This window comes from Nerophis lumbriciformis, linkage group LG14, assembly GCF_033978685.3.
Source record: "Nerophis lumbriciformis linkage group LG14, RoL_Nlum_v2.1, whole genome shotgun sequence".
Lineage (NCBI taxonomy): Eukaryota > Metazoa > Chordata > Actinopteri > Syngnathiformes > Syngnathidae > Nerophis > Nerophis lumbriciformis.
In genome coordinates this window covers 14326806-14353108 of record NC_084561.2, presented here as the reverse complement: position 1 = coordinate 14353108, position 26303 = coordinate 14326806, and the positions used below count along the sequence as shown (strand labels likewise).

The 26303-nt window shown below is 39.1% G+C and overlaps 1 protein-coding gene across 1 annotated transcript; it reads right to left on the bottom strand.

Moving 5' to 3' along the window:
- Positions 1-24466, bottom strand: LOC133616573 (uncharacterized). Its single transcript, XM_061976005.2, has 9 exons — positions 24026-24466; positions 14081-14233; positions 10962-11067; positions 10759-10882; positions 7457-9745; positions 7187-7358; positions 4796-4958; positions 4515-4647; positions 1-1740 (listed from the first exon to the last, which is right to left on the bottom strand). Exons 1-9 carry the CDS (start codon positions 24088-24090, stop codon positions 1574-1576), a joined length of 3372 nt encoding a protein of 1123 aa, XP_061831989.1. The 5' UTR covers positions 24091-24466; the 3' UTR covers positions 1-1573.
- Positions 24467-26303: the final 1837 nt, after the last annotated feature.

Sequence of the window (26303 nt, the reverse complement as noted above, 5' to 3'; positions counted from 1 at the left end):
TTGTTTTTTTCTTCTTTATACAAATTAAAGGATAGCAGGTTAAACAACAAAAACAAGAAAGTACAATTCATAAACATTGACAAAGAAAGACTTTTGACTAATTCTAAAAAAAGGATGTAGCAGTGAGGGTTCATTCCTCTTTTTGATTACACCATATAAACATTTACATTACTTGAAACATTATGTAAAAATGATGGTGTAGATGAACTATCGATAACATACATAGAGAAGGGGTAGGATTAAATAAGCTCTGCTTGTTCCTACTCCTTCTCAGACATGTTTAATAGTGCAAATGTAATGTGATTTTCCTTAATGTAACTTATCAATAAGCATGTCTGAAACAAATAACCTATACCACACCATACTATTATCTACAAATAAGTTCATATCATAATTATACAGTGTTACACATCCAGTTATACAAACCCGATCATGTTTATTTTAGTGGGCGCTTACCTGATTTTTTTTAAAGAAAAAAATATAACAGAAAACACAAAGTCAAACCATGTAAACATTTTGCCATTTTTAAAAAACAATCATTAAATCTAATGCTACATAGCAGCTAGCCTCTTATAAACAAAGCTCTACGTTTCAGTATACAAATTGTAAGGGATTCACGTTTGAAGAATACCTAAATTATGAAACATGCCTTACATTTGTTTGAATACTGTCTAATGTCAATATTGTGGTCAGTCAATAATTACTAGTGATGGGTAAACAATGCCTCAGTATCAGCTGTATTGACACTGCACTGATACTATGTTAGTGTTTCATAATGCTCAAACCTGACCTGCAAATCAGTTTAACAGTTAGCAAATATTGTCTTTGTTTTTTCAAAACGAATAGCTGCGCAGAAAGGAATACGAAAGGCACAACTCTTGTCAATGAGCCAAAAGGTAAACAGGAAAAGAAGAAGATCTACCTTTTTTGGCGCTATAAGATCAAAATTATCCCACACTTTGGATTTTTTTTAACTTCCATTCAGATCGTTGATAGAGACAAAAACCACAGTATCAATTGAACCATCACTAATAATTATATAGTACTTTGATCAAAACATAACCATTTCCAGGCTTTTAATCCTTAGCAATGTGTGTTCTATGTAATGAATTAATGTTGCGTGAATATTAGCTGATGACATCTGCTCTTGAATTGTTTGAGAATGTTATGCATGATACATAATTAGTAAAAACTCCTATCAAGCGATTGCTAATACTAGTGCTAATTGTGGGAGTGGAACCAAGGTTACAGAATTGATGTCTGCTTGCATGATTGAGATTTACAAAGCGGAGAACTGCATACGTACTAGAATTACACTAATTAAGCAGGGCACTTGACTGACCTGCCTGAAAAGGCTACAAATACATTACAATATAAAAAGGCAGTATTAAGGAATAAAACTATCCCACTGGAGGATATCTTGAAGTGATTTTCCACTCATGAGTAAATACATTATTCATACATCATTTTAGAAAATTTTAAAAATGAGTGTCCACATGTCCATGTGATCATCAGGATCAAAGTCTGTGTCAAATTCTAATTACATTTCAGCTTCAGGTAATTTTTTCTTTTTTTATTGTCGGATGTCTGCTGGTCGGAGCTGTCTCTCACCTTCAGCCAGAAATATCTGCATGGCTCTGTAGAGCAGGTGGACGCCCAACTCACGCTTTCTCTTCAACTGCCAGTTTGATACCACGCCGTAGAAGTCTCCCCGCTTCTGATTGGTGAGCATCTTCAACCCTGTCATGAATGGAGAGAAGGTCGTTAACAGGCTGGTCTTGGTAACAAACTGCTTGATGGGGTTTTCCTAGCCCCCTTCTGCTCCATCCTTGAATAATATAAAAATGATGACAATAAATTCCCCCGCAACTTCATTGTACCCGATGGCACACAGTGTTAGTGCTGAGCTGGTAAACAAACTGACTATACTGAGTTACTATAATTTATTTCCAAATAAGACTGTGGAGCGGGGTGTGTAAGGACCGACCTCGAAGCCAGTGGCAGGTGAGTAGATAACCAGCCCCAGCTGGGCAATCTAACCACCTGTCGCCCTTATTAGCAGCAGCCGGACCCAGACACTTTGTTGGAGTTGGAGTTGGTGCTGGTGAGCGGACACAGACACTGGACATTACGAGAGAGAGAAGGCCAGAAAGACGACACGCCAAAACGACAGAAAAGTCACGGAGCAGAGACTGTCGTGTGTGCGCTCACAATAAAGGACATTGTTGAACCCTGAATGCCGGGCTCTCGTGCAAGTGTGTGGTGATTCGAAGAACCCACTAGAGGGCAACCTCCACAAAGACATTTTAGTACAAAATATGCATCAAATTAAAGTTAAAAAAATATGAAACTCGCTTCACGCAAGTAAAAAAGTGTAAAACAACTTGGTAATGTAATTGCTTCAAAATCAACTTCTGTTCAGGATATTACATAACAGCAACCTCTGCAAGTTACAGTGATATCAAAATAAGACCTGAGCCGATATCAGATTTTGCTGGACAATATATTGTTCCACAAAATATTGCAAATAAGCAATATTATTGTCAGCATTATTTTGAGACCAATTTAAGCACTAATGTAAAAATAATATATAATAATAATATAAATATACAAATGAACAGTGTATTTTTATTTATCATTCCCATTTTAATTGCAATTGTTTTGTTTTGTTTTTTTATTACTGTAATTGGAAGGTCAATACGTTTTATTTGTATAATTCAGAAACAAACAATACAAAATAAAAAGGACTCAATTTCTGTTAGCAAAAATTGCACTTTAATAAATATTAAACATCATCCATCTTCACCATTTGTAAAAACAGTGTCGGGCGATTTTTGTTTCTTTATTACAAAGTTGGCATACTTACTTGTTCGTCTGTGTTAATAGGCTAATTCGGTTTAAGGCCGAAATATGGGACGTTTGGCTTTGCCATCATCTTATTTCCTCCCAATTGTTGTTACTTTGTCTGTTTTTCACTAGCGAGTCGTGACTTGAAAGGCTCTGTTGCTGTTGGAAGCTAGCAGTCCCGTCTGCACTCACAGAGACAAAGATTGTGGAAGACAGATAAGAGGATTCACTCCCTTAGTTTAAAGGGGAACATTATCACAATTTCAGAAGGGTTAAAACCATTAAAAATCAGTTCCCAGTGGCTTATTTTATTTTTCGAAGTTTTTTTTCAAAATTTTACCTGTCACGCAATATCCCTAAAAAAAGCTTCAAAGTGCCTGATTTTAACCGTCGTTATATACACCCGTCCATTTTCCTGTGACGTCACATAGTGATGCCGATACAAACAAACATGGCGGAAAGAACAGCAAGGTATAGCGACATTAGCTCGGATTCAAACTCGGATTTCAGCGGCTTAAGCAATTCAACAGATTACGCATGTATTGAAACGGATGGTTGTAGTGTGGAGGCAGGTAGCGAAAACGAAATTGAAGAAGAAACTGAAGCTATTGAGCCATATCGGTTTGAACCGTATGCAAGCGAAACCGACGAAAACGACACGACAGCCAGCGACACGGGAGAAAGCGAGGACGAATTCGGCGATCGCCTTCTAACCAACGATTGGTATGTGTTTGTTTGGCATTAAAGGAAACTAACAACTATGAACTAGGTTTACAGCATATGAAATACATTTGGCAACAACATGCACTTTGAGAGTGCAGACAGCCCAGTTTTCATCAATTAATATATTCTGTAGACATACCCTCATCCGCTCTCTTTTCCTGGGGGTCTGGCGGCAGATTTCTTTGACTTTATCATTGGAAATGCATCTGCTTTGAGTGTCGCAGGATATCCACACATTCTTGCCATCTCTGTCGTAGCATAGCTTTCGTCGGTAAAGTGTGCGGAACAAACGTCCAATTTCTTGCCACTTTCGCATCTTTGGGCCACTGGTGCAACTTGAATCCGTCCCTGTTCGTGTTGTTACACCCTCCGACAACACACCGACGAGGCATGATGTCTCCAAGGTACGGAAAACAGTCGAAAAAACGGAAAATAACAGAGCTGATTTGACTCGGTGTTTGTAATGTGTTTGAGAAAATGGCGGATTGCTTCCCGATGTGACGTCATCGCTCCGAGAGCGAATAATAGAAAGGTGTTTAATTCGCCAAAATTCACCCATTTAGAGTTCGGAAATCGGTAAAAAAAATATATGGTCTTTTTTCTGCAACATCAAGGTATATATTGACGCTTACATAGGTCTGGTGATAATGTTCCCCTTTAATTCTGCTATTGGATGATCACGCTCATGTAGAGAGCAATGCACAGAGTAAAACCTATTGCACCTGGTTTGAAAGTGAGAGACGCAGAAAACAAACACACGGACGGACATGATTATTTATCGACGCCGGCAAACTTATCAAGTTTATTTTCATTTATAACTTAATTATTTGACTTATCGGCCCAGGCCTAATCATGAAACGATGAAACAAAAATGTTTCATCAAATGATGATGATGTCACTCAATAAAATCAGAACAGGATCAGTTGTGTTTTCCTTTCACTCACCGATGGCCTCTACCATGCAGGCCTCTCTTGTGTAAGCCTCCACCGGAATGACGTTCTGGAAGCAATGCAGAGAGATGACTCCCTGATCGGCGTTCCATACTTGAAGGATTTGCTGAACTTTGGGGCACAGTTTCTGTAACAAATATGACAGAGAGGGTTATTTATTTATTTATTGTATTATAATAACATAAACGAAATTATTTGACACTTCCTAAATCGAGCATGTGTCTAATCAATGACTTCAAAACACATTTTATGATGTATGCACACCAACTTGTTACCTTCGAAGTCTTATCTCCTTTGTAGTATTCCAAAGCCTCATAAAGATGGCTGTAGGGGCGGGACCGTTTTCCTTTGCCCACGTAAAAGATAGCATGGACAAATGCCTGGAAGCACTCCTGTGGAGTCATAGTTTGACTCCGAAATGGAAGGTTTTTTGTCACTCTAAGACAAAAGGATGCACAGAAAATACATATTTAGAGAAAATGACCAAAGTATTCCAGGAGTAGCAGCTTTTAACGATGCAAACCAGAATGTAAATGTTTGTTGAGCTACACTCGCTGGACACTTTATTGGGTATACTTGCACAACTGAATGAGATCTAAAACAGGTACTATGCAAAAACTCATCTTTCTACAAAATAATGGTGGTTGTATTCGGGTTCACCAATCAGAGGGCGCCACATGGAGTCACTAACAAGATTTGTTCAACTTAGTTCAGGGCTGCCCAGACCTTTTGCCTTCAAGGGTCAAAGTGAAAATGTGCCAACAGGCCGTGGGAACAGTGATTTTAAGTGTACAGTGCCACCATAATTGAGGAGTTTAGCTCCATACAGTATAAAGGATAACGGAGACCATCACGTTCAATAGATTGCAACTAGTTGGCCTTTCAATCATTGATTGTGTGAGCGTGAAAGAGGTCAGTATGAGTATGTATTATATCTGTGAAGCCACTCTTTTGGCGAGCCTAACAAAACAAATCGGTGGGCCAAGTTGGCACACCCAGGGCCTAGTTCTTTTCCCACCGGATGCCCATTCTGACGAAACCCTTTAATCGGGCATGGAAGCAGCACTGGGGAGCTGCAATAGTCATCAGTTTTGACAATATACAACCATGTACTTCTTGTTATTTTTGCAATGAATCTGATCATAATGTGCAGGTGTACCTAATTAAGTGTCATAAGAGTGCAAGTTAAAGGGGAACATTATCACCAGACCTATGTAAGCGTCAATATATACCTTGATGTTGCAGAAAAAATACCATATATTTTTTTAACCGATTTCCGAACTCTAAATGGGTGAATTTTGGCGAATTAAACGCCTTTCTATTATTCGCTCTCGGGAAGCAATCCGCCATTTTCTCAAACACCGAGTCAAATCAGCTGTTATTTTCCGTTTTTTCGAATGTTTTCCGTACCTTGGAGACATCATGCCTCGTCGGTGTGTTGTCGGTGGGTGTAACAACACGAACAGGGACGGATTCAAGTTGCACCAGTGGCCCAAAGATGCAAAAGTGGCAAGAAATTGGACGTTTGCTCCGCACACTTTACCGACGAAAGCTACCTACTCAGTGGCCTAGTGGTTAGAGTGTCCGTCCTGAGATCGGTAGGTTGGGAGTTCAAATCCCGGCCGAGTCATACCAAAGACTATAAAAATGGGACCCATTACCTCCCTGCTTGGCACTCAGCATCAAGGGTTGGAATTGGGGGTTAAATCACCAAAAATGATTCCCGGGCGCAGCCACCGCTGCTGCCCACTGCTCCCCTCACCTCCCAGGGGGTGATCAAGGTTGATGGGTCAAATGCAGAGAATAATTTCGCCACACCTAGTGTGTGTGTGACAATCATTGGAACTTTAACTTTTAACTTTAACTTTTATGCTACGACAGAGATGGCGAGAATGTGTGGATATCCTGCGACACTCAAAGCAGATGCATTTCCAACGATAAAGTCAAAGAAATCTGCCGCCAGACCCCCAGGAAAAGAGTGCGGATGAGGGTATGTCTACAGAATATATTAATTGATGAAAACTGGGCTGTCTGCACTCTCGAAGTGCATGTTGTTGCCAAATGTATTTCATATGCTGTAAACCTAGTTCATAGTTGTTTGTTTCCTTTAATGCCAAACAAACACATACCAATCGTTGGTTAGAAGGCGATCGCCGAATTCGTCCTGGCTTTCTCCCGTGTCGCTGGCTGTCGTGTCGTTTTCGTCGGTTTCGCTTGCATACGGTTCATACCGATATGGCTCAATAGCTTCAGTTTCTTCTTCAATTTCGTTTTCACTACCTGCCTCCACACTACAACCATCCGTTTCAATACATGCGTAATCTGTTGAATCGCTTAAGCCGCTGAAATCCGAGTCTGAATCCGAGCTAATGTTGCTATACCTTGCTGTTCTATCCGCCATGTTTGTTTGTATTGGCATCACTATGTGACGTCACAGGAAAATGGACGGGTGTATATAACGATGGTTAAAATCAGGCACTTTGAAGCTTTTTTGAGGGATATTGCGTGATGGGTAAAATTTTGAAAAAAACTTCGAAAAATAAAATAAGCCACTGGGAACTGATTTTTAATGGTTTTAACCCTTCTGAAATTGTGATAATGTTCCCCTTTAATAGTGCAGCAAGTCTCTACTGTATTTGTTCTTCTTGGAAGGCGAAGGATGGCACCTTGGGTCGAGCAGCAGGTAGTTGAAGCTGGACTTGATAAAGCCTTCTCTCCACTTTCTGTTCGGATTAGGTTGGTCAAACTGTTGGCACAAAGCCTGCTCGTCGTCCTGGCAGACGGGCATCTTGAAAGTCTTCAGTGCCAAATTTAGTTCTGGGCTATAACCGAAATGTGCTAATGGCAGAAACAAAAAAAATACAATAGTATTTAATGGAAGTGATGGACACAACAATAACTTAGATAATTTTACAATTCACTTTAAATATTGATACCTGTTTGGGGTTGTTCCACTTGATCTTGGTGCTCTGATGGTTTGTAATGTGAGTCTTGCAGCAGGCAGCACAGCCTTCGAATATAGACTGGCCTGGTTCGACTAGTAATGGGGCCCGGACTCTTTCCAAACTCAATGAGCCTACGCCTCAGCTCCTTGTCTGTCATCCCTTCGGTTTCCTGAAACTCTCTGCACACAGCCTCACTGATTTTCTTGTTTTGGGGTTGCTTCTGTGGTTCCTGGTTCTCCTTACCCTCCCTGTTGTTGGACTGCATGGAGCGCCAGTCATAGAGGATAGTCTCCTCACTGCTTGTGGTGCTCATGCTGGAACTGAGTGAGGTGTTAGCTGTAGGCGGAATGTGGGTCTCGATCAGTTTGTGGCCCTGTTCTGAATCAGTGTAGAGGTATTCCACTGGTTTGTCAACATCGTCAATATGTGGGCGCCCTCCAGGGGTGTAGGATAGGTTGGCTAGGTGCTCCGACCGGCGGTTAGTTGATAGCCGGCTCATGCTGTACCTGGGAGTGCATCCGGTGCCTGAAGTGCACGGGAGGTCGGAGTCTTGCCTGGACCTCCTTGGGGAAAAATAGCTTGAACTTGATGAAGATGAAACAGAATCTGGGAGAGAATTAGCATCCTCTGTGATCCAAACATTTTCCTTTTGTTGGCAACCTTCATCACAGGCTCCATTTGCTTTCTTTGTTGTGTCATCTGAATTTGTCACGTCATCAGTCAAAAAATCCCTGCTTTCACAACGTCCTAGCTTTTGCTGATGAATGGCCTGAATAACCTCTGCTAGGTTTCTTTCATAGGAATCCATTGAGGAGTCATCTTCTTCCAAGATAACAGTGTCACAGAAAGTCTGTGATCGATCAACTGTGTCACTGTCTCTGTTTGTGAGGATGAGAGTATCAGCTTGGCTCGAGCTCACACAAGTGTTGAAGGTACTGAACTGAGTGTTAGGGTAGTCTCCAGACACAGACCCTTGTCTGTCCAAGTTGTTTGGAGTGTAGCATGGAACCCGGGGTGAATTATAGGAGTTGTTACTATTCTGAGATCTGGGAGTCAAGCGTTGTGTTCGCAACGGTCTAGGTAAAGTTTCATCAAACAGGGAAGACGTACAGAGGTCTTCTGAGTTGCTGCTTGTTCTTAGTGAGCAGCGACTCTGCCTTGATCGTGTCCTGCCTGTTACAAATGGACTTGAAATAAAAGGAAGTTCGTCGGCTTCAACGGAATCACATTTACTGTTTTTCAATGGCTGATCGTCTTTACTTAAAGTAAGTACTCCAGGATGAAGCTGACCATCCAAGCCTGATGTAACAATCTTACAAACATCAACTGGACATTCACTTTGAGCTTCTGGAACTTCTGCAGCAGTTTTCTCCGATACAGACAATAGTTTGGGGTGAACGGAATCATCCAGTGCGCTGGTGTAATGGTCACTTTCACAACTACTGTAATTACTACCACTGCTACTGCCGGCCCCACTGCAATGTGTTGGCTTTTCTGGTATGTTCTCCTGAGGTGCCTTTGTATCCTCTAAAACCTTTTCACAATTATTGTCATCCAAAGTACAGGGACCGATGACTGTTTTCTCCAAAGCCTCGTCTGTGCTTTCACTACTCTCCCTGCAGAAAACATAGACATGATCTGGCGAGGTGACATCCACGCCCAGCTTGTGCAAAACAGTAGCAAAATGCTCTGAATAGAGGAAGTCAGAGTTATCTGACAGGTCAAAGGATAGATAGCCTTCAGCCTGGGTATCATTGACAGCTACTGTCTGTTTTGGAGATTCAGGACTAAAAACCGGAAAATACTCATCGACATTACAGAAGCTAACGCTCTTTCGACTCGCTCGCCTGGATAGAAATGCAGGGAGAGCATAGCGCTGAGTGGGAGAACTGGGTCCATCAGTTATAGCGGTGGGTATATTTTCCTCAGGAGGGAACACATCATCAGTAGCAAACACATCGTTATCTTTAGGGTCTGGTGCAGTGGCTCCTACTGCGGACATGTGAGTACTTGATAATAAAGAGGCACCTTCAGATGACCATTGTAAGGAAGTGTTCCAATGTGGACAAGGTTTGTTTTCTGTGTACACATCAGAGGGTCTGTTATGCAGTATTCCTTTGCAATTTGGCCTCCCATTTAAGTTGGAAAGTTTGAAAAATGATGACCGCCTTGTGCTGCTTAAAGGAGCTTCACCAAGGTCACTTATCATCGAGGAGTAGGAACCGAAGCTGTAGTCGGACTCAGGATAGCCAGACGTGTCTGTGTTGTCGGAATATAAGGCTACAAGGAGATAAGAGGATGACAATGACTAACACAGTATGGCTCTGGGGAGATTTGCTTATAACTTATCTGATCAAATGTTCATACATGCTCATACTTGCGTACTGTATTCCATGCACTTGAAGGTGCAATTGTTTATGGTGTGTTGTCTAACTCGTTAATCTTATATTTACCAAGATCTGGAACCTGTATGCTGATTACAGTTGAAATTGGCTACTGTATAACAAATAAATGATAGTATGACAAATAGTATACAGCTATATGCTAAAGCCATGTACCTTGCAAAGATGCAGTTTCACCTATTGTCTGTTCTAGGGATGTAACGATGAAAGGTAATAATTGTAACCGCAGTCGAACTCTCGATGGTTAGTTTTACCGTTTTAAATTAAAATTTTGGGGAAAACCACGATAGATAGCCGCAATTTGATAAACTAACGGATGGACTTGCTAGCTTATAGGCTAACATGAATACAAGAGACGTTAACGTACTTCCCCATTAATAAACAACACACCCCAATCTAAACTTGTATAAACACATTTCTGTCTGAGTAACTAAGCTATTAAATTGTGTACATTGAAACTACAAGCTGTGCTCTTTTAAGTCAGAGAGACTGATAAACTCGGAGGAATATGACTCAGGTGTTTTTACGGTGTATTCAAGACGACACCACAATGCTTATACTTCACTCTTATCAGTGAAGTATTACAAACACAAAACATGCAAAACAATGGGTTTTCTAACAGTGGGTAGTTTTTTTTAGTTATTTTAAAAAATTATAAATATTTCAGTGTGTGTATAAGTACTTTTTAAGCACTTAACATTTAACAATACCGCTATAATAATGATAACCATAATAATGTTGGTCACAATAACGGTAATATGACATTTTCACATTGTTATATTATTAGTCTGTACAAAAAACACTATGCAAGCTCTCTATGGATTGTAATGTAGTTGTGGACAACATTTGAACGGTAATGGTATTTTCCAGCTATCACTTTCCAAAACTTACAATACTTGAAGTGAGGCAAGTCCTCCTCTTCTGTGCTCGCAGAACTGGGCAGGTAATCCTGTAGAAGCTGAGCACATTTTCTATTGTCCTCTAGCTCTGCAAGCACCACTGGTGTATTTCCTTCCTGCATGAATGAAGAAGTGTTTTGGCTGAATTCTGTGTACATTCTGTGTGCTGGTCAATTTATAGGCAAAGCTGCTTACGTTGTCTTTTATGTTGGGGTTCCCACCATTTGTTAAGAGCAGCTTCAGGTTTTGATAACATCCCCAAAGCGCAGCGATGTGAATGGGAGTTAGGCCATCTGATGATCTATGAAGAAAACAGAAAAAACTACTTAAATCACTTTTCTTCCATTTTCTTAAAAGCTGTGATTTAACACATTTCCAAATGACACTGGACACTTTAGTGTGGGCTGTTCAGACATTGACAAAATAATAAAAGTATTATATCCAGCAATTAAAGATGGTGGTACAATAACGGCAGGAACTATAATCAACAGTGCTGTTCCGATCGGGTTTTATGCTGCCAATTACAATACCAATCATCCATGAGAGAGATCAGCTGATACCAATACCGATCATATGTATTAGCTGTAAATGTTCCTATTTATTTGTGACATTTTACAATATCACAACATTTAAAATACAGTAGTTCTGTATTCTGTAATATAACATTAGTTTACTTTGTTTTGATCAAACAATTGTAAGAATCTATTTTTTTTAAACAAGTTTTCAGGCCATCTCTGCGCTTACTCACTGCAATTTTGTAAATGTTTTAATATAATTTTTATACTAAATAATATATTGCGAGAAACAGTTTGAATTGAAAACTGTATTAAACTGAGAATTAATTCTAAATTTAATCATCACCCAATCGGAATCAAATTGAATCGTGAGATTCTAAAGATGTAAAGATATCAAAAACTCACGGTACAATATTATCAGGGTATTAATGCCACAGTACAATATTATTGTACTATATGTCCAAAAAAAGACTGTTCTAATCATATGTATTACAACAAACAAGTATTTTTAAGTGCAAAGAACTGTGCAAGAACATCCACCGTGTCTCTCAACTTTAACTTTCTGAAAGTTGTGCGACGAGGTGGCGACTTCCACGAATGCAGCTGAGATAGGCTACAGCACCCCCCCGACCCCGAAAGGGACAATCACTAGAAAACGGATGGATGGAAGTACCTACACACTAAGTTTTCATTTGATACCGTCACACATCCCGGCATTATTGAGAAGATTTTGAAACCGTTATACCGCAGTATCTACAAAACCGTTACATCCTATGAGGTTCATATCCCTAATCAATAAATAGTACACAATAACTACGGCGAAAAAAGCAAAAACTATTATCTACTACTTATTTAAATCATTTGGCTTTTGCCTTCAAAGTCCTGTTACATCCAGGTTAGGGATGTCCCGATCCGATATTTGGATCGGATCGGCCGCCGATATTTGCCAAAAAATGCTTATCGGCAAGGCATTGGAAAATGCCCATCCAGATCCAGTTTAAAAAAAAAAGTACGGTCCGTGTTTTCCAACGCACCGATTTAAATAATACATTCCACTTTTCTGCTGCTCCCTAATTTCCGTTCCGCATTATCCAGCACACCTTCAACACATCCACAGGTCTGTGGATTATCACGCAGTTGCTTTTAGCTGCTGGCATTACACGACAGGCTCTTCTCACTCTTTCCTGTGTCTCCCTTTCACAGACAGCAAGCGCACCTTATTACACACGTCACATACTGTCACGTCATACGTCACATACGTATACGTCCTCCCCGAGCATAGAGGTAGCAGCATGGCTAACGTTAGCTGTGATGCTAGCGCACCCGCTAAGGTGCGCGCCTGTGCAATTGCGCACTGCTCAAGCGTCCTCTGCGCACAGCAAATCTATGCCACGCACAAAATCCCCAAAAAAAATAAGCGCATAACAATTTTCGACACACGGACACGACAGAGAAAACAGTTTTCGTCATCATTGTTCAAATATTGTAACGTTTGTCGAGACGCTTATCTCCGTTCGGTGCCACACCCCCACACCATCAAAATGCCGAGGCAAACATTTCCAGATCAACACCGTATGAAAAAATAGTGATTTTTTTAGTTGTGATTTCCTTCTCTGCATGAAAGTTTAAAAGTAGCATACATTAATGCAGTATGAAGAAGAATGTTTTAATGTAGACACATAGAATCATCATACTGTGATTATATGCATCAAGTGTTCATTCAAGGCTAAGGCAAAATATCGAGATATATATTGTGTATCGCGATATGGCCTTAAAATATCGCAATATTAAAAAAAGGCCATATCATTTCTGTTTGTCATGTATAATTTTGTCTATTTTGTGTTTATCCTTGAATAAACAGGTCAGTTTCTTGTTACCAACCATTGTGTATTATTCAAACTCCCCTAATTCAGCTGGCTAGTTGTTATCAAGAGTACTAAAACCCTTTTCAACATGATTCTGACAACTAAGTAGGCTAAATAACTTTAAACTTTAATACATGCTCGAATAGGCCAGTATCGGAAGTGCAAAAACAATATCGGTATCGGATCGGAAGTGCAAAAACCTGGATCGGGACATCCCTAATCCAGGTACTGCATTTGATTAATAGCGCCTAATAAGATTATTTTGAGAAAATAACGTCGATGTAATCACGCTAGTATCAGTCATACACTGATACTACCCTTGGTATTGACCACGACCGAGTTATAGGTTGACCCGCCCTTCTCTTACTACTACTGACTGCGACAGTGCTGACACACCAACAATTGTTATGTTGTTTTTTCTCTAGATTATTTGTTTATTCTCGTTTTTAATTTCCTGTTAATAGCTGCTTACTTTCTGCTTTAACACACTTCCATCTACACTTCTTAAACTTAATCAAGCAATTATTTATTGGTGTTGTTTCAAGGTAGCTTAGCTGTTAGCGTCGCTATTATCATGCCTACTCCTCCTGGCTTGCTCTTGGTGTGTAACATGTTTAGCTTTACTTGATAATGATACTTGAAGATACTTAGAAATGCAGTTTACTTGCCAAAACGGAGGTGATTATTAGTTCAGGGGAGCCGGCTTTTAAATAAATGCAGTGTCAGCCAGAGATGATTTGTGTTTGTGGTTGGCATTAAAATTCATTACTCTGCAATGACGATCGCATATACGATGCAAATCGATGGCTGATGGATCTGCACATCCCGAATAATTAACTACAGAATATCATCTAATGGCAGACATATGTTGTGTATGCTCTAATATGACAGAAACCATATCACAACATTGTTTGTGTGTGTGTGTGTCACTTACCTAACATTTGGGTCAGCTCCATGTTGCAGTAGCAGTTTCAAGCATCGCAAGTTCTTTTCAGTCTCTTTGCCCACGGCCAAGTGTATTGCAGCTACCCCATTAGTTCCCACAGCGTCAGGGATTGCACCCTGGGACAGAAGTAGCTGCACAGATCTGTGAACGACGAGATATTTGTTACAACTCTGTCACACATCTGTCATCAAACGTAATGCTTTAATTGATTCGGTGAAGACACAAAAGCAAATTTGAATCTGACATTGGTATACATTGACCTACCTGTATCAATCAGTGTCTAAATATTGTACAATATGAAAAATGTCTTATTATTTATTATTACGGGTATCGTGATCACAAGCTTTCTTCCCCCGGGAAATGAACAGTATCACTCGTCCATCGTTTATCGAATAGTGGTTATCAATTTTACGAAAAATGTTATCCATCCATCCATCCATTTTTCTACTGCTTATTCCCTTCGGGGTCGCGGGGGGCGCTGGAGCCTATCTCAGCTACAATCGGGCGGAAGGCGGGGTACACCCTGGACAAGTCGCCACCTCATCGCAGAGCCAACACAGATTTTATTTGAAACTGTAATACTAACCGTAAAAAGTGTTTCCGTGGGTTTATTATTGTTAGAAGTAATTGTTACATCCACATACATTGCTAACGTCACCATTAGCTACACACAAAAAAAAACCTACTCAGTGGCCTAGTGCAGTGTATTTCAACCACTGTGACGCGGCACACTGATGTGCCGTGAGATACAGTCTGGAGTGCCGTGGGAGATTATCTAATTTCACCTATTTCGGTTACATTTTTTTTGCAAACCAGTAATTATAGTCTGCAAATGATGTGTTGTTGTTGAGTGTCGGTGCTGTCTAGAGCTCGGCAGAGTAACAGTGTAATACTCTTCCATATCAGTAGGTGGCAGCCGGTAGCTAATTGCTTTGTAGATGTCGAAAACAGCGGGAGGCAGCGTGCAGGTAAAAAGGTGTCTAATGCTTAAACCAAAAGTAAACAAAAGGTGAGTGCCCCTAAGAAAAGGCATTGAAGCTTAGGGAAGGCTATGCAGAACGAAACTAAAACTGAGGTGGCTACAAAGTAAACAAAAACAGAATGCCGGACGACAGCAAAGACTTACTGTGGAGCAAAGACGGCGTCCACAATGTACAACAAAACAGCAAAAAACTCAAAATAAGTCACGGCGTGATGTGACAGGTGGTGACAGTACACTTACTTTGAAACAAGAGCTATATTGATGCATGATTGGTTATGATTTAAAGTCATATCCAACAATCGTAACAACTTTTTACTGTCAACTGAGTTTAGTTTTTTAATGATTTCTGCTGGTGGTGTGTCTCCGGATTTTTTCCAACGCAAAAAATGCGCCTTGGCTCAAAAAAGGTTGGAAAAACACTGGCCTAGTGGTTAGAGTGTCCGCCCTGAGATCGGTAGGTAGTGAGTTCAAACCCCGGCCAAGTCATACCAAAGACTATAAAAATGGGACCCATTACCTCCCAGCTTGGCACTCAGCATCAAGGGTTGGAATTGGGGGTTAAATCACCATAAATGATTCCCGGGCGTTGCCACCGCTGCTGCCCACTGCTCCCCTCACCTTCCAGGGGGTGAACAAGGGGATGGGTCAAATGCAGAGGACAAATTTCACCACACCTAGTGTGTGTGACAATCATTGGTACTTATTAGAATGTGACCAAGTGCTCAAGTTTGGCAAGCTTACGTTTTGTTCCATGAGCATGCCAGTTCTCACAAGCAGTTGTTTTCGGGGGTTGTGTGTGGTTTTGGAATTTGCAACATTTTTCCAAAACCATTGCAATTGTCTTTGGTCCTGCATCATTCATGTTATTACAGTCGATTTCATTTGCAGCATTTCCCTTTTGCATGTGTTTCCATAGTGCTTGTGGGATTTTATTTTTGATGTGTAATAAACGTTTATATAAATTAGGGCAGTCAAAATTAATGAGCTAACTCATGTGAATCGTCACAAAAAATATCACATTAGTCACGAGCACACTTAGAATAATCATGCAATATACTTTGACCGTACAAGCTCTTATACCTTAACCACTAATCGGTCAGTGATCAGATAAATGCATACGTCAGAACAAAAATGAGTGAGGAAACTGCGACTAATGCTGGCTAATTTTATTCCAAAATACAGCCTAAAAGAACTTTAGATAAAACCGTTACTAAATTGTGTATAAATAACTGACATGCATTCAAGTACGGTAATATGTTTAAAAACGTTCCTGGATGACTTCTGACAATAAAATTGCATTTGGCTCTTTTCTTAAGCAAAGTATAACTATGCAAGCAAATAATCACCGGTGAGTAATCATCCATCCATCCATCCATCCATTTTCTACCGCCTATTCCCTTCGGGGTCGCGGGGGGCGCTGGAGCCTATCTCAGCTACAATTGGTGATCATGATAATCCAAATTTCAAATGTTACTAATCTGATTTAAAATGTATCATTTGACAGCTCTAATATAAATATTGAACGTTGTGTGTTTCACTCTGAGCATGTTTATAAATACATTATAATCTTTCAGATTTCACCAAAAAATATAGTACGTCACAATTGTATGTAACTTTATTACTATTGCTTTAACCATGTTCTAATGCAGCGGTGTCAAACTAGTTGTTGTTGAGGGCCACATCGCAATAATGGCTGCCCTCAGAGGGCCACATGGAAAAATGTTTATAAATGAATGTAAACTTATAATAGCCTTGTTACTCCATTTACAAAAGCAACTGTTTTTGATTATCATATGTTTTACTAACAGATTGATGAATAAGTCGCTTTGAAATTGTAAGCCAAGTTGACAAGCAGATATTTAAATATTTATTTTTGATAATCAAACAATGCTTGGAACATCTTGTTGCGTGATGAAATAATATTAAAGTGTTGAACATATGCAACAATTTCCTGTCAAAATTTAAAGAACAAATACAATTAGTCAGAAAGTGTTTTTTTTATTTCCAGCCTTTTTTGTAGGCTACATTAGAATTACAGTATTTGGTTTGCCATGTTAAAATAATGGGACAGGTCATTTTAAAATGAATTAGCAGTCTACAATAAAATGTTGTAGCAGGCCATAATAAAATTATGTGGTGGACTACTTAAAATGATGTGGCATACCATGTAAAATGACGTGGCGGGCCACATTAGAATTGTGTGGTCTGCCACTTAAAATTATGGGACGGGCCACTTTAAAATTAGGTAGCGGTCAACAATAAAACTATGTGGCGGAACACAATACAATGCAGTGTTTCCCACAGGGCAGGCATCTATTTGTGGTGGTGTGGTCGGGGGGCGGGGGGTGGCGGCGGCAGCGGCGATGACCAAGAAGAACGCGGAGTTGGAATATAATTACAACACTTTATGTACATATTTATATACAGATTTGAACAATTAGTTATTCACTGAAATATATTTATTAATTGTGGTTCTTACAAAAAATATATCTTATAAAATATAAAAGCTAAAATGTCTCTTAAAACTCTGCCCCTTTAATTAGTGCATACTAAATAATTTAACTTTAGCCTACTACTACAACCATATTATTTACCAGCAACATAAAGTGAAACAGAGGCAGAGGTGTCCTGCCACAGTCAGTCAACCTCCTCCTCCTCCTCCTGCTGAACAGGTCGCACTGGAGCTAGTCGCTCTATGTTTTGTCGTGGTCCTCTCTATAAGGCACATAAGAATATAAATTAGGACCCTTTTCATGAGAAAAATGCAATTCTGATCTGACCCTGCTTTATTTTTCAGTGTTTGCTGAGTCTCACCTGTTCCCTCTGCCCTAATTTTTCGACTTGCCCGACTTCTCAAATCTACTTGCCCCAATATTTTTACTTGTCCTGCCTAGGTTTTTTTCTGGCTGTGTAGTGCTCATGGCTTATATCTTACTAAAATCCTTCCCGTTGACTATTTACAACACTACACAGTATGTATTATTATTATTATTATCTATAATTACATTTAAATGGCATTGCATACATGTAAAATTAAATGCTATTTCACATTATTTGACCAGTAGCAGTTACACCCATCTGAACAGGTCAGCCACCTGTTTAAAGCCCGATCACAGTTGAAATCTTGAAATGAAGGGCCTTTAATGGCCAAAACATTAACCTGGACAACATTTTAACAGCTGGTTGGCTCAGATTTTATTCTTTTCATTGCATTCACATGCTGCAGTGGACAGTGGACATTTTAGCTTGAGTATTAATGTAGTATCTGAAGCACCGTCTCCACGTGTGTTTATTGACAACAGGGTTATAACCTGGACACGTTAGCTCGTCGGTATGAAAACAGGTGATTGTTATTACGTGCGTCTGCCCCGGACCCCGAGTCGAACAGCGGCGGTGTTAATGAAGCAGCGTCAGGCTGCTCACCGTCAGTGAAACGCTCGGTGAAATCGCGGATTAACGTTAAATATATGACGAGCCGCGAGCGATGCAGCTATAACCTATCTACCTATAACCTATATTACCCTCGTATTTTGATCCCGTCCGTCCGTCTTCGTCTTCTGGCCCACCAGGTGAATTAAGTGCTATTGGCGGAGTTACAATGCATAGTAGGCTACCGCCACCTACTGCACTGGAGTTGTAACTACAAGGTACATTCACAGACAGAGTCCCATTGCTTTTATGAGCGGTCGAGCGAGTCAAAAGCCGAAAAATCCATTTGTGGCGGACGTAATTCTTTCGTGGCGGGCCGCCACAAATAAATGAATGTGTGGGAAACACTGCAATGATGCGGCAGACCACTTAAAATGACGTGGCGTACTACTATAAAATTGTGGGACTGGTCACTTTAAAATGAAGTAGTGGTCACAATACAATAATATGGCATACCACGTAAAATGATGTGGCAGGTTACATTGAATGACGTGGGGGGGGGGGACACTAGAATTATGTGGCGTGCCACTTTAAAATGATGGGACAGATTACTTTAAAATGAAGTAGCAGTCTACAATAAAATGATGTGGCCGGCCACAATACAATAATATGGCGTACCTAAGGGTGTAACGGAACATGTATTTGTATTGAACCGTTTCAATACGGGGGGTTCGGTTCGGTACAGAGTTGTACCGAACGAGTTTCCACATACACATGTTGTGTAAACAATGCACAACACACGGCATGCTAGCAATGACCGGGCTACTACAACATGCAAAAGTCAGATCTCCCGTTTGAGAACATTTGGGCTTCGCGGTGCGATACAACAATGGATAACATCGCTTCAACGAAGAGAAAGACGAACAAACACAGCTCCCACCGCATTCACGCAGCTTCTCCTCGGCGAGTCAGGCAGGGCTAAAGCAATAACAAATGCCGTTGGTGTTTTTATAGCAGCAGATTTAAGACCATATTGCATTAAAAACTACATTTTGACCCACTTCTATGGTGGAAGAACAATGAGCCCATATATCCTCTTACTGCCAAGTTAGCCAGGCACTACCTCGCCATACCTGCTACCCCCGTGCCCAGCGAAAAGGTATTTTCCACAGCTGGAGACATTTTAACTGCAAGCGGATGTACTCTTTCTGCAGACAATGTGGATGAACTGATTTTTCTGGCAAAAAACATAAAAATTGAGTGAAAGTCACCAGGGTTAAAGGCTGGGGGGGGGGGGAGAGTTAATCTGAGGCTGAGTTGACTTGAAACTGTTTAATGTTGCACTTTTTGTATGTAGAAGAAAAGTTTTGTCATTTTATTTAATCTGAGCAGCAACTTGAATCAGTTTAATGTTGCACTTTATATGTGGAAATGTTGCACTTTATATGTAGAAAGGTTTTGTTAAAGGGGAACATTATCACCAGACCTATGTAAGCGTCAATATATACCTTGATGTTGCAGAAAAACACAGTATATTTTTTTAACCGATTTCCGAACTCTAAATGGGTGAATTTTGGCGAATTAAACGCCTTTCTATTATTCGCTCTCGGAGCGATGACGTCACAACGTGACGTCACATCGGGAAGCAATCCGCCATTTTCTCACTTTTGTCGGTGTGTTGTCGGAGGGTGTAACAACACGAACAGGAACGGATTCCAGTTGCACCAGTGGCCCAAAGATGCGAAAGTGTCAAGAAATTGGACGAAATTTGTTCAAAATACGAGGCTGTGGGGAAAGCCGACGAAATGGTCAGTCGTTTGTTCCGCACACTTTACCGACGAAAGCTATGCTACGACAGAGATGGCAAGAATGTGTGGATATCCTGCGACACTCAAAGCAGATGCTGACATCAACTCCAAAACTGGACAGATCAGCTTTCAGGAAAAGAGAGCGGATGAGGGTATGTCTACAGAAATAATTAATTGATGAAAACTTTATTCATTACTCGCGGTTTTACGTAAATTATTATACATAAGCTGTGTTTACCAATAATTTAGCTTAAAAACATTTATTTTTTTCAATCATTCGAGTACATTCGGGTAGTCTTGTGTAATGCAGTATTTTGTGTCTATTTAGGTATGGTTAACCTGAGTGCTGAAATCGTGAAAAAATATATGTTCTTAGCGCGCCTGAAATGGGCTGTCTGCACTCTCAAAGTGCATGTTGTTGCCAAATGTATTTCATATGCTGTAAACCTAGTTCATAGTTGTTAGTTTCCTTTAATGCCAAACAAACACATACCAATCGTTGGTTAGAAGGCGATCGCCGAATTCGTCCTCGCTTTCTCCCGTGTCGCTGGCTGTCGTGTCGTTTTCGTCGGTTTCACTTGCATCCGGTTCAAACCGATATGGCTCAATAGCTTCAGTTTCTTCTTCAATTTCGTTTTCGCTACCTGCCTCCACACTACAACCATCCGTTTCAATACATGCGTAATCTGTTGAATCGCTTAAGCCGCTGAAATCCGAGTCTGAATCCGAGCTAATGTCGCTATACCTTGCTGTTCTTTCCGCCATGTTTGTTTGTATTGGCATCACTGTGTGACGTCACAGGAAAATGGACGGGTGTATATAACGATGGTTAAAATCAGGCACTTTGAAGCTTTTTTAGGGATATTGCGTGATGGGTAAAATTTTGAAAAAAACTTCGAAAAATAAAATAAGCCACTGGGAACTGATTTTTAATGGTTTTAACCCTTCTGAAATTGTGATAATGTAACCAATTCTGAGCCTTATCTTATTTGTTTTTTATTTTATATATGTTGACTGCATTAACCCTGGCAATCGACCCTGTGTGTATATGTACAAACCCCGTTTCCATATGAGTTGGGAAATTGTGTTAGATGTAAATATAAACGGAATACAATGATTTGCAAATCCTTTTCAACCCATATTCAATTGAATACACTACAAAGATAAGATATTTGATGTTCAAACTCATAAACTTTATTTATTTTTTTGGCAAATAATAATTAACTTAGAATTTCATAGCTGCAACACGTGCCAAAGTAGTTGGGAAAGGGCATGTTCACCACTGTGTTACATGGCTTTTCCTTTTAACAACACTCAGTAAACGTTTGGGAACTGAGGAGACACATTTTTTAAGCTTCTCAGGTGGAATTATTTCCCATTCTTGCTTGATGTACAGCTTAAGTCAGGGGTGGGCAATTAATTTTTACCGGGGGCCGCATAAGCAACCCGAGCACTGCTGGAGGGCCACACCGACAATATTTCAATTCAATTTTGCTCAATATTATTTTTGATATACCGTAAGATAAGTAATAATAATAATAATTAATAATAATAATTGCATTTAACCTAACTTAATTTTATACAAAAGCAGATTGCTTTTGATGGTTTTATTTTTAACACTGTCTTACACTACCAGTGTTTCCCACAGGACAGGCATCTATTTGTGGTGGTGTGGTCGGGGGTGGCGGCGGCAGCGGCGATGACCAAGAAGAACGCGGAGTTGGAATATAATTACAACATTTTATGTACATATTTATATACAGATTTGAACAATTAGTGATTCACTGAAATATATTTATTAATTGTGGTTCTTACAAAAAATATATCTTATAAAATATAAAAGCTAAAATGTCTCTTAAAGCTCTGCCCCTTTAATTAGTGAATACTAAATAATTTAACTTTAGCCTACTACTACAACCATATTATTTACCAGCAACATGAAGTGAAACAGAGGCAGAGGTGTCCTGCCACAGTCAGTCAACCTCCTCCTCCTCCTGCTGCTGCTGAACAGGTCGCACCTGTGGTCCGGACGGTAGGCCTACCTCCTCTCCAAGTCGAGCCCTTTTCGGCCGTTGAAAATATTTTTCTATACTCATCTGTGTGAAGGAGTGAACATCCAACATTCGAATTTATTACTAACGAGCAGAACCGCTCTATGTACAGTGCCGTCTAACCTTAAGCGGCAGCAGCTCAACACATGCAGGGTTCAACGTTAAGGTTTTTTTCTACTTGCCCGACTTCTCAAATCTACTTGCCCCAATATTTTTACTTGTCCTGCCTAGGTTTTTTTCTGGCTGTGTAGTGCTCATGGCTTATATCTTACTAAAATCCTTCCCGTTGACTATTTACAACACTACACAGTAATTATTATTATCTATAATTACATTTAAATGGCATTGCATACATGTAAAATTAAATGCTATTTCACATTATTTGACCAGTAGCAGTTACACTCATCTGAACAGGTCAGCCACCTGTTTAAAGCCCGATCACAGTTGAAATCTTGAAATGAAGGGCCTTTAATGGCCAAAACATTAACCTGGACAACATTTTAACAGCTGGTTGGCTCAGATTTTATTATTTTCATTGCATTCACATGCTGCAGTGGACAGTGGACAATTTAGCTTCAGTCCATGTGTGTTTATTGACAACAGGGTTATAACCTGGACACGTTAGCTCGTCGGTATGGAAACAGGTGACTGTTATTACTTGCGTCTGCCCGGCCCCCGAGTCAAACAGCGGCGGTGTTAATGAAGCAGCGTCAGGCTGCTCACCGTCAGTGAAATGCTCGGTGAAATCGCGAATTAACGTTAAATATATGACGATGCAGATAACCTATATTACCCTCGTATTTTGATCCCGTCCGTCCGTCCGTCCCTCTTCTTCTTCTTCTTCTTCTTCTTCTGGCCCACCAGGTGAATTAAGTGCTATTGGCGGAATTACAATGCATAGTAGGCTACCGCCACCTACTGCACCGGAGTTGTAACTACAAGCAACATTCACAGACAGTCTCATTGCTTTTATGAGCGGTCGAGTGAGTGAAAAGCCAAAAAATCCATTTGTGGCGGACGTAATTCTTTCGTGGCGGGCCGCCACAAATAAATGAATGTGTGGGAAACACTGACTACACTTCACAGGTCACATTAAATGACGTGGGGGGACACATTAGAATTATGTGGCGTGCCACTTTAAAATGATGGGACAGATTACTTTAAAATGAAGTAGCAGTCTACAATAAAATGATGTGGCAGGCCACAATACAATAATATGGCGTACCACATAAAATGATGTGGAGGGCCAAATTAAAGTCAATTAACATACTGCTTATTAATACTATACAAATCAACCAATCAATGTTTATTTATATAGCCCTAAATCACAAGTGTCTCAAAGGGCTGCACAAGCCACAACGACATCCTCGGTACAAGTCGACTAACAATTAGAAATGAAATAAAATAAGGTGTTGGAATGAAAACTAAGCGAAAACTAATAAAGAAAGAAGGCCTGATAATGTTGGTTATATTCCGGCTTACCTAAAAATGCTCCACATTGTTTTGACTTGGACGCAGCGAAATCTTGTCAATGTTTTGCTACGTCGTTGCAACCGCCAACGCATGTATTAACGCAAAGTCAAGTGCAATGTGACGAAGTGGAAGAAAACGTGTTAAAAGTAAAATATGTAAACGCACAGTCTTGCAAAACGTGTGTGAGATTGAATATTGCAGACAATGCATTTACATCCGGGACATGTCAGGACGGAATAAAATACTATACCTGGGTTCTCCTGTCTTTACAGCTGCACACAGTTGACTATCCAGCCTCTTGTTCGTACGGTCCATGACGACATAATGTGTTTACAAAACATCTACAATATTCTCCATTTATAACGTTTTGGCACAAACAACACGAGTGGCATATGCTAACCAGCAGCATTAGCCATAGCAGCTAGCAAGCTAAGCTAACAGCTACTACCATAGTGTCGTCACGGCACGGTTGTCGAAAGTCCATCCATCCATCCATCCATCCCCCCAAAAAAATCGTCATTTGTCTCATTTACAAAAAAATAAAAACACGTTCCGCGTACACCTTAGTAAACAATATCATGGAAGAAATGCGCGTTGTGTCTATTTTGATTAAATTTCCCTCCAACGGATACAAAACACTCCTGTTTGGACGCCGTAAGCGGATGTCCCGCCTACGCACGTCTCTCATTGGACAAATCTTTGAGCGCGAGGATCACATGAGACGTCAATCATTTAACGCAACAATGGTCTGACGGACGTTATAGAGAGAAACATAACAAAATAAGAATAACATATATATAAATATATATACATATGTATACATATATATATATATATATATATATATATATATATATATATATATATATATATATATATATATAAACAAATATATATATATACATATATATGTACATATATATAAATACAAATTATATATATATATATATATATATATATAAAAATACAAATAAAATATATATTTATGTATATATATATATATATATATATATATATATATATATATATATATATATATATATATTCGGTGTACTTGTTTTACAGTAAATTACAATATACATGTTAAACTGCAATTTTCACCCCACGCACATCTACACTCTGATTACACAACATTTAACTAACTAAATGTATTTGTATTCCTATTTTATTTTTGTTTTAATATTTTTCTCACTATATCGCATGTGTGTATATATATATATATATATATATATATATATATATATATATATATATATACACATATATATATATATATATATATATATATATACACATATATATACATATACATAGATACATGCGATATAGTATATATATATATATATATATATATATATATATATATATATATTTATATATATATATATACACACACACGTATATAAACACACATTATTTGTATGTATCCTGTGGAAAGAACTTTGATCCCATAATTATAATTAATAGCACCTACAATTCATGTCTATTTGCAACAAATGTTCCTTATAATATGAAGAAATTCAAATGGGAGAGACTTACATCCTATTTTCAAAATGTATTTGAAATACGTCAAAAATAAATTGCCATAATAGTTTTGAATAAAAAAAAACTTAACAAAATAAGAATAAATTGAAGTGAGAACATATATATATATATATATATATATGTATATATATATATATATATATATATATATATATATATATATATATATATATATATATATATATATACATATATATATATATACATATATATATATATATATATATATATATATATATATATATATATATATATATATATATATATATATATATATATATATATATATACACTGCTTTTCTGTAAGTTCGGCCTTCCTGAAGCTTCTTTTTTGGAACTACCTCAGGTTGAAAAATGGTCCCAAGAAGAATGTTGTCGATATATATATATATATATATATATATATATATATATATATATATATATATATATATATATATATATATATATATATATATATATATATATATATATATATATATATATATATATATATATAGGGGCAGCACGGTGGCAGAGGGGTTAGTGCATCTGCCTCACAATACGAAGGTCCTGAGTAGTCTTGGGTTCAATCCCGGGCTCGGGATCTTTCTGTGTGGAGTTTGCATGTTCTCCCCGTGACTGCGTGGGTTCCCTCCGGGTACTCCGGCTTCCTCCCACCTCCAAAGACATGCACCTGGGGATAAGTTGATTGGCAACACTAAATTGGCCCTAGTGTGTGGATGTGAGTGTGAATGTTGTCCGTCTATCTGTGTTGGCCCTGCGATGAGGTGGCGACTTGTCCAGGGTGTACCCCGCCTTCCGCCCGATTGTAGCTGAGATAGGCTCCAGCGCCCCCCGCGACCCCAAAAGGGAATAAGCGGTAGAAAATGGATGGATGGATATATATATATATATATATATATATATATATATATATATATATATACATATATATATATATAATCGGTGTACCGTATTTTTCTAAGTATAAGTCGCACCGG